Below are 13297 nucleotides of genomic sequence, written 5' to 3'. Positions count from 1 at the left end.
TGTAGTATACATTAGGGTACTATATAGACTACACTGTAGTATACAATACACTACTATATAGACTATATTGTAATATACATTACGGTTATATATAGACTATATTGTAATATATATTACGGTACTATATAGACGGTACTATATAGACTACACTGTAGTATGCATTACGGTACTATATAGACTACACTGTAGTATACATCACGGTACTATATAGACTACACTGTAGTATACAATACACTACTATATAGACTATATTGTAATATACATTACGGTTATATATAGACTATATTGTAATATATATTACGGTACTATATAGACGGTACTATATAGACTACACTGTAGTATGCATTACGGTACTATATAGACTACACTGTAGTATACATTACGGTACTACTATATAGACTACACTGTAGTATACATCACGGTACTATATAGAATACACTAAGTATACATTACGGTACTATATAGACTACATTGTAGTATACATTAGGGTACTATATAGACTACACTGTAGAATACATTACACCACTATATAGACTATATTGGAGTATACATTACGGTACTATATAAACTATATTGTATTATACATTACACTGCTATATAGACTACACTGTAGTATACATTACGGTACTATGTAGATTACAATGTAGTATACGTTACACTACTATATAGACTACACTGTAGTATACATCACGGTACTATATAGACTACACTGTAGTATACATTATACTACTATATAGACTACACTGTAGTATACATCACGGTACTATATAGACTACACTGTAGTATACATTACGGTTCTATATAGACTATATTGTAGTATACATTACGGTAATATATAGACTACACTGTAGTATACATTACGGTACTATATATGCTACACTGGAGTATACATTACACTACTATATAGACTATATTGTGGTATACATTACACTACTATATAGACTACACTGTAATATACATTACGGTACTATATAGACTACACTGTGGTATACATTACGGTACTATATAGACTACATTGTAGTATACATTAGGGTACTATATAGACTACACTGTAGAATACATTACACCACTATATAGACTATATTGGAGTATACATTACGGTACTATATAAACTATATTGTATTATACATTACACTGCTATATAGACTACACTGTAGTATACATTACGGTAATATATAGACTACACTGTAGTATACATTACACTGCTATATAGACTACACTGTAGTATACATTACGGTACTATATAGAATACACTAAGTATACATTACGGTACTATATAGACTACACTGAAGTATACAATACACTACTATATAGACTATATTGTAATATACATTACGGTAATATATAGACTATATTGTAGTATACATTACGGTAATATATAGACTACACTGTAGTATACATTACGGTACTATATATGCTACACTGGAGTATACATTACACTACTATATAGACTATATTTTGGTATACATTACGGTACTATATAGACTACATTGTAGTATACATTACGGTACTAAATAGACTACACTGTAGTATACATTACACTACTATATAGATTATATTGTAGTATACATTACACTACTATATAGACTATATTGTGGTATACATTACACTACTATATAGACTACACTGTAATATACATTACGGTACTATATAGACTACACTGAAGTATACAATACACTACTATATAGACTATATTGTAATATACATTACGGTAATATATAGACTATATTGTAGTATACATTACGATACTATATAGACTACACTGTATTATACATTACACTACTATATAGACTACACTATAGTATACATTACGGTAATATATAGACCATATTGTAGTATACATTACGGAACTATATAGACTACACTGTAGTATACATTATACTACTATATAGACTACACTGTAGTATACATGACGGTACTATATAGACTACACTGTAATATACATTACGGCACTATATAGACTACACTGTAGTATACATTACACCACTATGTAGACTATATTGTAGTATACATTACGGTACTATATAGATTATATTGTAGTATACATTACACTACTATATAGATTATATTGTAGTATACATTACGGTACTATATAAACTATATTGTATTATACATTACACTGCTATATAGACTACACTGTAGTATACATTACGGTACTATATAGAATACACTAAGTATACATTACGGTACTATATAGACTACATTGTAGTATACATTACGGTACTAAATAGACTACACTGTAGTATACATTACACTACTATATAAGACTACACTGTAGTATACATTACACTACTATATAGACGATATTGTAGTATACAATACACTACTATATAGACTACACTGTAGTATGCATTACGGTACTATATAGACTACACTGTAATATACATTACGGTACTATATAGACTACACTGAAGTATACATTACGGTACTATATAGACTACATTGTAGTATACATTAGGGTACTATATAGACTACACTGTAGTATACATTACGGTACTATATATGCTACACTGGAGTATACATTACACTACTATATAGACTATATTGTGGTATACATTACGGTACTATATAGACTACATTGTAGTATACATTACGGTACTATATAGATTATATTGTAGTATACATTACACTACTATATAGACTATATTTTGGTATACATTACGGTACTATATAGACTACATTGTAGTATACATTACGGTACTAAATAGACTACACTGTAGTATACATTACACTGCTATATAGACTACACTGTAGTATACATTACGGTAATATATAGACCATATTGTAGTATACATTACGGAACTATATAGACTACACTGTAGTATACATTACGGTAATATATAGACTACACTGTAGTATACATTACGGTAATATATAGACTACACTGTAGTATACATTACGGTAATATATAGACTACACTGTAGTATACATTACGGTTCTATATAGACTATATTGTAGTATACATTACAGACTATATAGACTATATTGTAGTATACATTACGGTAATATATAGACTACACTGTAGTATACATTACGGTAATATATAGACTACACTGTAGTATACATTACGGTACTATGTAGATTACACTGTAGTATACGTTACACTACTATTTAGACTATATTGTAGTATACATTACACTACTATATATAGACTACACTGTAGTATACATTACACCACTGTATATTGTAGTATACATTACGGTACTATATAAACTATATTGTATTATACATTACACTGCTATATAGACTACACTGTAGTATACATTACGGTACTATATAGACTACACTGAAGTATACATTACGGTACTATATAGACTACATTGTAGTATACATTACGGTACTATATAGACTACACTGTGGTATACATTACGGTACTATATAGACTACATTGTAGTATACATTAGGGTACTATATAGACTACACTGTAGTATACATTACACCACTATATAGACTATATTGTAGTATACATTACGGTACTATATAAACTATATTGTAGTATACATTACACTACTATATAGACTACACTGTAGTATACATTACACTACTATATAGACTACACTGTAGTATACATTACACTACTATATAGACTACACTGTAGTATACATTACACTACTATATAGACTACACTGCAGTATACATTACACTACTACATAGACTACACTGTAGTATACATTACACTACTACATAGACTACACTGTAATATACATTACGGTACTATATAGACTACACTGTAGTATACATTACACTACTATATAGACTACACTGTAGTATACATTACGGTACTATATAGACTACACTGTAGTATACATTACACTACTATATAGACTACACTGTAGTATACATTACGGTACTATATAGACTACACTGTAGTATACATTACACTACTATATAGACTACACTGTAGTATACATTACGGTACTATATAGACTACACTGTAGTATACATTACACTACTATATAGACTACACTGTAGTATACATTACGGTACTATATAGACTACACTGTAGTATACATTACACTACTATATAGACTACACTGTAGTATACATTACGGTACTATATAGACTACACTGTAGTATACATTACACTACTATATAGACTACACTGTAGTATACATTACGGTACTATATAGACTACACTGTAGTATACATTACACTACTATATAGACTACACTGTAGTATACATTACGGTACTATATAGACTACACTGTAGTATACATTACACTACTATATAGACTACACTGTAGTATACATTACGGTACTATATAGACTACACTGTAGTATACATTACACTACTATATAGACTACACTGTAGTATACATTACGGTACTATATAGACTACACTGTAGTATACATTACACTACTATATAGACTACACTGTAGTATACATTACGGTACTATATAGACTACACTGTAGTATACATTACACTACTATATAGACTACACTGTAGTATACATTACGGTACTATATAGACTACACTGTAGTATACATTACACTACTATATAGACTACACTGTAGTATACATTACGGTACTATATAGACTACACTGTAGTATACATTACACTACTATATAGACTACACTGTAGTATACATTACGGTACTATATAGACTACACTGTAGTATACATTACACTACTATATAGACTACACTGTAGTATACATTACGGTACTATATAGACTACACTGTAGTATACATTACGGTACTATATAGACTACACTGTAGTATACATTACGGTACTATATAGACTACACTGTAGTATACATTACGGTACTATATAGACTACACTGTAGTATACATTACGGTACTATATAGACTACACTGTAGTATACATTACGGTACTATATAGACTACACTGTAGTATACATTACGGTACTATATAGACTACACTGTAGTATACATTACGGTACTATATAGACTACACTGTAGTATACATTACGGTACTATATAGACTACACTGTAGTATACATTACGGTACTATATAGACTACACTGTAGTATACATTACGGTACTATATAGACTACACTGTAGTATACATTACGGTACTATATAGACTACACTGTAGTATACATTACGGTACTATATAGACTACACTGTAGTATACATTACGGTACTATATAGACTACACTGTAGTATACATTACGGTACTATATAGACTACACTGTAGTATACATTACGGTACTATATAGACTACACTGTAGTATACATTACGGTACTATATAGACTACACTGTAGTATACATTACGGTACTATATAGACTACACTGTAGTATACATTACGGTACTATATAGACTACACTGTAGTATACATTACGGTACTATATAGACTACACTGTAGTATACATTACGGTACTATATAGACTACACTGTAGTATACATTACGGTACTATATAGACTACACTGTAGTATACATTACGGTACTATATAGACTACACTGTAGTATACATTACGGTACTATATAGACTACACTGTAGTATACATTACGGTACTATATAGACTACACTGTAGTATACATTACGGTACTATATAGACTACACTGTAGTATACATTACGGTACTATATAGACTACACTGTAGTATACATTACGGTACTATATAGACTACACTGTAGTATACATTACGGTACTATATAGACTACACTGTAGTATACATTACGGTACTATATAGACTACACTGTAGTATACATTACGGTACTATATAGACTACACTGTAGTATACATTACGGTACTATATAGACTACACTGTAGTATACATTACGGTACTATATAGACTACACTGTAGTATACATTACGGTACTATATAGACTACACTGTAGTATACATTACGGTACTATATAGACTACACTGTAGTATACATTACGGTACTATATAGACTACACTGTAGTATACATTACGGTACTATATAGACTACACTGTAGTATACATTACGGTACTATATAGACTACACTGTAGTATACATTACGGTACTATATAGACTACACTGTAGTATACATTACGGTACTATATAGACTACACTGTAGTATACATTACGGTACTATATAGACTACACTGTAGTATACATTACGGTACTATATAGACTACACTGTAGTATACATTACGGTACTATATAGACTACACTGTAGTATACATTACGGTACTATATAGACTACACTGTAGTATACATTACGGTACTATATAGACTACACTGTAGTATACATTACGGTACTATATAGACTACACTGTAGTATACATTACGGTACTATATAGACTACACTGTAGTATACATTACGGTACTATATAGACTACACTGTAGTATACATTACGGTACTATATAGACTACACTGTAGTATACATTACGGTACTATATAGACTACACTGTAGTATACATTACGGTACTATATAGACTACACTGTAGTATACATTACGGTACTATATAGACTACACTGTAGTATACATTACGGTACTATATAGACTACACTGTAGTATACATTACGGTACTATATAGACTACACTGTAGTATACATTACGGTACTATATAGACTACACTGTAGTATACATTACGGTACTATATAGACTACACTGTAGTATACATTACGGTACTATATAGACTACACTGTAGTATACATTACGGTACTATATAGACTACACTGTAGTATACATTACGGTACTATATAGACTACACTGTAGTATACATTACGGTACTATATAGACTACACTGTAGTATACATTACGGTACTATATAGACTACACTGTAGTATACATTACGGTACTATATAGACTACACTGTAGTATACATTACGGTACTATATAGACTACACTGTAGTATACATTACGGTACTATATAGACTACACTGTAGTATACATTACGGTACTATATAGACTACACTGTAGTATACATTACGGTACTATATAGACTACACTGTAGTATACATTACGGTACTATATAGACTACACTGTAGTATACATTACGGTACTATATAGACTACACTGTAGTATACATTACGGTACTATATAGACTACACTGTAGTATACATTACGGTACTATATAGACTACACTGTAGTATACATTACGGTACTATATAGACTACACTGTAGTATACATTACGGTACTATATAGACTACACTGTAGTATACATTACGGTACTATATAGACTACACTGTAGTATACATTACGGTACTATATAGACTACACTGTAGTATACATTACGGTACTATATAGACTACACTGTAGTATACATTACGGTACTATATAGACTACACTGTAGTATACATTACGGTACTATATAGACTACACTGTAGTATACATTACGGTACTATATAGACTACACTGTAGTATACATTACGGTACTATATAGACTACACTGTAGTATACATTACGGTACTATATAGACTACACTGTAGTATACATTACGGTACTATATAGACTACACTGTAGTATACATTACGGTACTATATAGACTACACTGTAGTATACATTACACTACTATATAGACTACACTTTAGTATACATAACGGTACTATATAGACTACACTGTAGTATACATTACGGTACTATATAGACTATATTGTAGTATACATTACGGGACTATATAGACTACACTGTAGTATACATTACACTTCTATATAGACTACACTTTAGTATACATAACGGTGCTATATAGACTACACTGTAGTATACATTACAATACTATATAGACTATATTGTAGTATACATTACACTACTATATAGACTATATTTGGTAGCAGTATATTTGATATCATGAATTATCTATTGTTGTACATATATATGTCCATCCCTTGTGTTACTAGTTGTAAACAGCTAGGCATTGGGTAAGTTAAATGTCGATTGGATAAGTATTGGTCTATTCATATAACCAACGGTTACCCATTAGATATATGAAAAAGGCACGACTTATCCAATAGTTGCACAAGGCCAGCACTCCGAAACGTCCCAACGTGGATTGCGTGTAAACAGTTCAAACTGAATAGAGAAGGAAACCTTGAATGTAATGCTTGATGAAATTATTGATCAACTTCTATGTAAACACATGAAAAATAACAAAACCAAAAACAAATCCCTGTTTGATTAGAAACTCTTCAAAACTTAGCATTAATTACCGGCAAGTATTATAAATATAATATAAATTAGTATTACTGTTACTAATATATGAATACCTGCAATGTTAAATATTAATAAGTAAAAGTTACTTTAGATTAATTAATAAATTAAAATGAATGTACTTATTTCAACTTTGGCCAGCTGCTATTCAGACCATTAGCCCTTCTGCTTACCAAGTACTTCACTAAAGACAGCATCGGTGACTGAATCTTGCTGCCTCTTAAAGATATTTGAGTGATAAACAAATGATCTTTCAGTTTGATTATGCCTCCATTTACATATGCACAAATGACCATGAACACCTGCATTGGGTATCTATTTATTGGTCATAAATATTGATCAAAACACCTAAGGTTTTCTTAATATATTTTAATAAGCATCTCATTCGGAACACCTCTGACTGTGCTTATGTGTGTGTAGATGAATAGTGGAACAGGAAAAGTGCGTGGGTGAATGTGTTTACAGGTGAAAGCTCTAGTTCTCTTCATAGAATATCCAAACCTTTTTGGTGCTCACCATGGGTACATAATATATTGTGTAAAGTTTTTTTAAGTAAGACAAACCACTGTTTAGGTGTTGGATGAACCAGTGCTAGCACCCTGTCTCGGTCCTTTGGCCCTGGACAGGTAGTGCTTTCACTTGCTGATCTATCACCAACTTCTGAATTATCCTTCCCATATAAAATTGTAATTTATATATATTAAATAGTGTATATTCACTTTATCACAATATAAACTATATTGCAGTACACATTGGTGATCCTCGATTTGTTATGCTTTGTGATTTAAATAATGCAGATACTAGTTCCTTGAATCACCGAAATCTTGCTGGGATGGTTATAGTGATCAGGTTCTTGCATGTACTGTGCGAACATAATTGACTAATTGATGATGGAGCGGTATCCTTTGCAGTCGATTGAACTCTGAACCACAACAGCAGATTGGGTTTCTGTTCCGGCGGGGAAGGTCTATCATGTATCCTTTGCAGTAAAGTAATTCGTTAATTGTGAATATATATGTATTTTGTGTAGTAAGGTCCAGAAAAGGGTTCCTCTGTCATGTTTCTTTATATCTTATATGCAATTAAACCATGCATCTATTTCGTATATCCATTGTAAAGTTAAATACTTTAAACTATAAGCCATATTTTGCGTCATTTGTAGTACCTGGAGTCTGCTATCAAAAAGAACGATAGTGCACTTTGGTATGGACTAACACATTGAGCCACCAAGCTGTATTGTGTAATATTTAAAGTACGTAAGACATCGAGTCGTGCAGCTCTACCGCGTATTACATAGAACCTGTAGTGGTAAGTAGATGTTCGTTAAGCCTAAATGTCCCATATTTATAACCTAATACATGGATACAAAGAATTATCATAGCACATCTTGGTTTGTGAAGTCTATCTGTCCTAGACACTTCTGGTAGGGACTTTGTGGGGGACTGCCTGCCCCTTCAGATGGCTTGAGTATATTTATTCCGGAATCGGAGCTTGACGAGTCATGGCGATCCTTCTCCTTTAAGAAAAAAAATATGCAAACAATTAAAAGCACAATGCAATAATTTTCGTTCGGTTGTGTAATATTGACTTCATTATTGAAATTGTTACTTATGAAATAAAGCAGATGCGTCAAAAATATAACACAATATCTTCCTTACGTGATTAATTTACATTTAACGACAAAGTTATCCTCTTTCTGTCTCCCTTTTCGCTAGCAATCGAAATGCGGCTATTGAAGTGTTTAGTGAAGACATCCTGCCTAAACCGTTTTCGTTATAGGAATGATAGATTGTTTTTTCTGGAACGAAAAACGGAACTATTGTCTCTCTCAATCAGTCAGGTTAACGTCAGAGAAAACAATTCAACATACAAGTGAAATGTACATCAAATGAATGATTCGCTATCCGTCTGTTAACAGGTACCCTAACGAATGATTCGAAATCCGTCTGTTAACAGGTACATTGTACCCTATCACTTTTACATCAAATGAATGATTCGCATTCCGTCTGTTAACAGGTACCCTAATGAATGATTCGCATTCCATCTGTTAACAGATAGTTTAATGAATGAGTCCCATTCCGTCTGTTAACAGGTACCCAAATAGATTATTCGCAATCCGTCTGTTAACAGGTACCCTATCACGTTTACATCAAATGCATGATTCGCATTCCGTCTGTTAACAGGTACCCTTTCACGTTTACATCAAATGAATGATTCGCAATTCGTCTGTTACCAGGTACCCTAACGAATGATTCGAAATCCGTCTGTTAACAGGTACCCAAACGAATGATTCGAAATCCGTCTGTTAAGAGGTACATTGTACCCTATCACGTCTACATCAAATGCATGATTCGCATTCCGTCTGTAAACAGGTACCCTAATGAATGATTCGCAATCCGTCTGTTAACAGGTACCCTAATACATTATTCGCTATCCGTCTGTTAACAGGTACCCTATCACTTTTACATCAAATGAATGATTCGCATTCCGTCTGTTAACAGGTACCCTAATGAATGATTCGCATTCCGTCTGTTAACAGGTACCCTATCACGTTTACATCAACTGAATGATTCGCAATCCGTCTGTTAACAGGTACCCTAATGAATGATTCTCAATCCGTCTGTTAACAGGTACCCTAATACATTATTCGCTATCCGTCTGTTAACAGGTACCCTATCACTTTTACAAGTTTATCAAGACTAAGACGTGAACTAGAACACTTATATAGAAACCACGGCATCAGGGTTAGGGTTAGGGTTAGGGTTAGGTCAGGTGACTAGACTATATAGATACCACGACATCAGCACAAAAAAACTTGGAATCACAGGGAATCATTCTGACTAACTGCATGGCTCTCAATCTTCAAATAGGTAAAGTCCGTGAAGATATTTATATGGTTAAAACATTAATCTTAGTGCATGAGCCACTGTGCTATTTGAATTACATTCTATAACAATATTATCGTTTCAAATACTAACATGGTTAAATTGCCTGTATATACTGACTTTGTCATTGGTGCTAACACATTTTGTACGGACGAGGGGACTCCGTTTAGGCTGTAGAGGAGACTTATCGCCATTATTGATGATAGGGGCCAAAAGAGTAGCACATTGTGATGACGGAGATCCGTGGGGCGACTTGTCCGTGTGCATCTGCCCAGCAAGGCACGACAGCGGAATCTTGAAGATACTCTGTGAGTTCGTCCGACATTTACCTTAAAATAAATGTAAGTACAGCATTATCAATTGAACATCTTTGGTAGAACATCTTTTGGTAAAACGTAATCTATCACACAACCTGACCTCTGTAACTTTGAATGCAGGTGATGGTAATTCATTTGAGCAAGTTTAGTAACCCTTCATCCTAGCATGCTACTGGCTAAATATAATCATCCTGGCCTTTATTTTTGTTTATGAGATTTCGTTTAAAGGTTCCAACATATTTGACCCCTGCGACCTTGAATATGGGTGAAGGTCATTCATTTAAAAAACTTGGTATCCCTTCATCCTACCATACTTCTTGCCAAATATCACCAACCTGGACCTTTTTGTTATTCGGAAGAATTCGTTTAAAATAATGCAATATATTTGACCCCTATGACCTTGAATATGGGTGAAGGTAATTCATTAGAACAAACTTGATAGCCCTTCATCCCAGCATGCTACTGGCTAAGTACCATCTCTCTAGGCATTTTAGTTATTCAGAAGAATTCGTTTAAATGTTCGATAAGACAATTGAACCCTATGACCTTAAATATGAGTGAAGGTCATTCATGTGAACAAATGTTGTAACCATTCACCCAAGTATTCTACTGGCAGAATTTCATCATCTTAGGCATTTTTGTTAATCAAAAGATGGCGCTTAACATATTTCAATATATTTGACCCATGTGACCTTGGATTTGGGTGAAGGTCATTCATTTGAACAAACTTTGTATCCCTTTCTGCCATCATGCTTCTGGCGAAATATCATCACCCTGGACCTTCTGGTTATTCAAAAGAAGTCGTTTAAAAGATTTCAAAATATTTGACCCCTGTGAACTTGAATATGTGTGAAAGTCATTCATTTTAACAAACCTAAAGCCTTTTATGCCAGTATTCTGCCATTTGGTCATTCAAAAGAAGTCGTTGAAAAGATTTGAACATATTTGACACCTGTGACCTTGAATGTGGGGGAAGGCTATTCATTTGAATAAACTTGGTAGCCCTTTATCCCAGCATGTTACTAGCTAAATATCATCACTGTAGGCATATTGGTTTTTCAGAAGTAGTCGTTTAAAAGTTGTATAAGACAATTGACCTCTCTGACCTTCAATATAAGTGCAGGTCGTTCATTTGAACAAATGTTGTAGCCCTTCCTCCAAACATGCTACTGGCTAAATAGTATCACCCCTACGTTTTTTGGTTATTAAGAAGTCGATTAAAATAAAATGTTGACGCCGAACGACGAAGGAATATATACCGTAGATATATATCATGACATTTATTAAATAACATTAGAATATTAACCGTATGTTAAAACAAAAATATATAGGAAACAATTACCGTATGTAGTAGACATTGATTAAAATACATTGGAATATTTATCGTACGTAATAGAAGACAATGATTAATATACAAATAGGACTATTTATCGTATGTAGAATGCTATTTACCGTATGTAAAAGGAAATACTGATTAAAAATATATAGGAATATTTAACGTATGTAAAAGGAGGCAATGATTGATTTATCTAGGCAAATAATCGTATGTAGAAGGAGACACTTAGTAAAATAAACTGGAATATCAACCGTTTGTAGGTGACACTGATTGAAATATGTAGGATTATTTTCCGTATGTTGAAGGAGACACTGATTGAAATATGTAGGATTATTTAATGTATGTAGAAGGAGGCACATACTGAAATATGTAGGATTATTTACCGTATGTTGAAGGAGACACTGATTGAAATATGTAGGATTATTTAATGTATGTAGAAGGAGGCACATACTGAAATATGTAGAATTATTTACCGTATGTAGAAGGAGACACTGACTGAAATGTGTAGGATTATTTAACGTATGTAGAAGGAGATACTGACTGAAATGTGTTGGATTATTTACCGTATGTAGAAGGAGACACTGACTGAAATATGTAGGATTATTTACCGTATGTAGAAGGAGACACTGACTGAAATGTGTAGGATTATTTACCGTATGTAGAAGGAGA

At 32.7% G+C, this 13297-nt stretch overlaps 1 protein-coding gene across 1 annotated transcript in view; it reads right to left on the bottom strand.

Moving 5' to 3' along the window:
* Window positions 1-8403: 8403 nt before the first annotated feature.
* The window catches only part of LOC110447344 (GTPase-activating Rap/Ran-GAP domain-like protein 3), a gene marked incomplete at its 5' end in the record, with an annotated part of 34393 nt that continues 29499 nt past the window's right edge, over window positions 8404-13297 (bottom strand). The window contains 3 exons of the mRNA XM_021492966.1: window positions 8404-9606; window positions 11096-11304; window positions 13102-13123. Coding sequence (XP_021348641.1) covers window positions 9466-9606; window positions 11096-11304; window positions 13102-13123 — 372 coding nt within the window. The remainder of the gene's footprint in view (window positions 9607-11095; window positions 11305-13101; window positions 13124-13297) is intronic.

Source organism: Mizuhopecten yessoensis, unplaced genomic scaffold, assembly GCF_002113885.1.
Source record: "Mizuhopecten yessoensis strain PY_sf001 unplaced genomic scaffold, ASM211388v2 scaffold3321, whole genome shotgun sequence".
NCBI lineage: Eukaryota > Metazoa > Mollusca > Bivalvia > Pectinida > Pectinidae > Mizuhopecten > Mizuhopecten yessoensis.
This window is presented reverse-complemented; position numbering and strand designations above follow the sequence as displayed.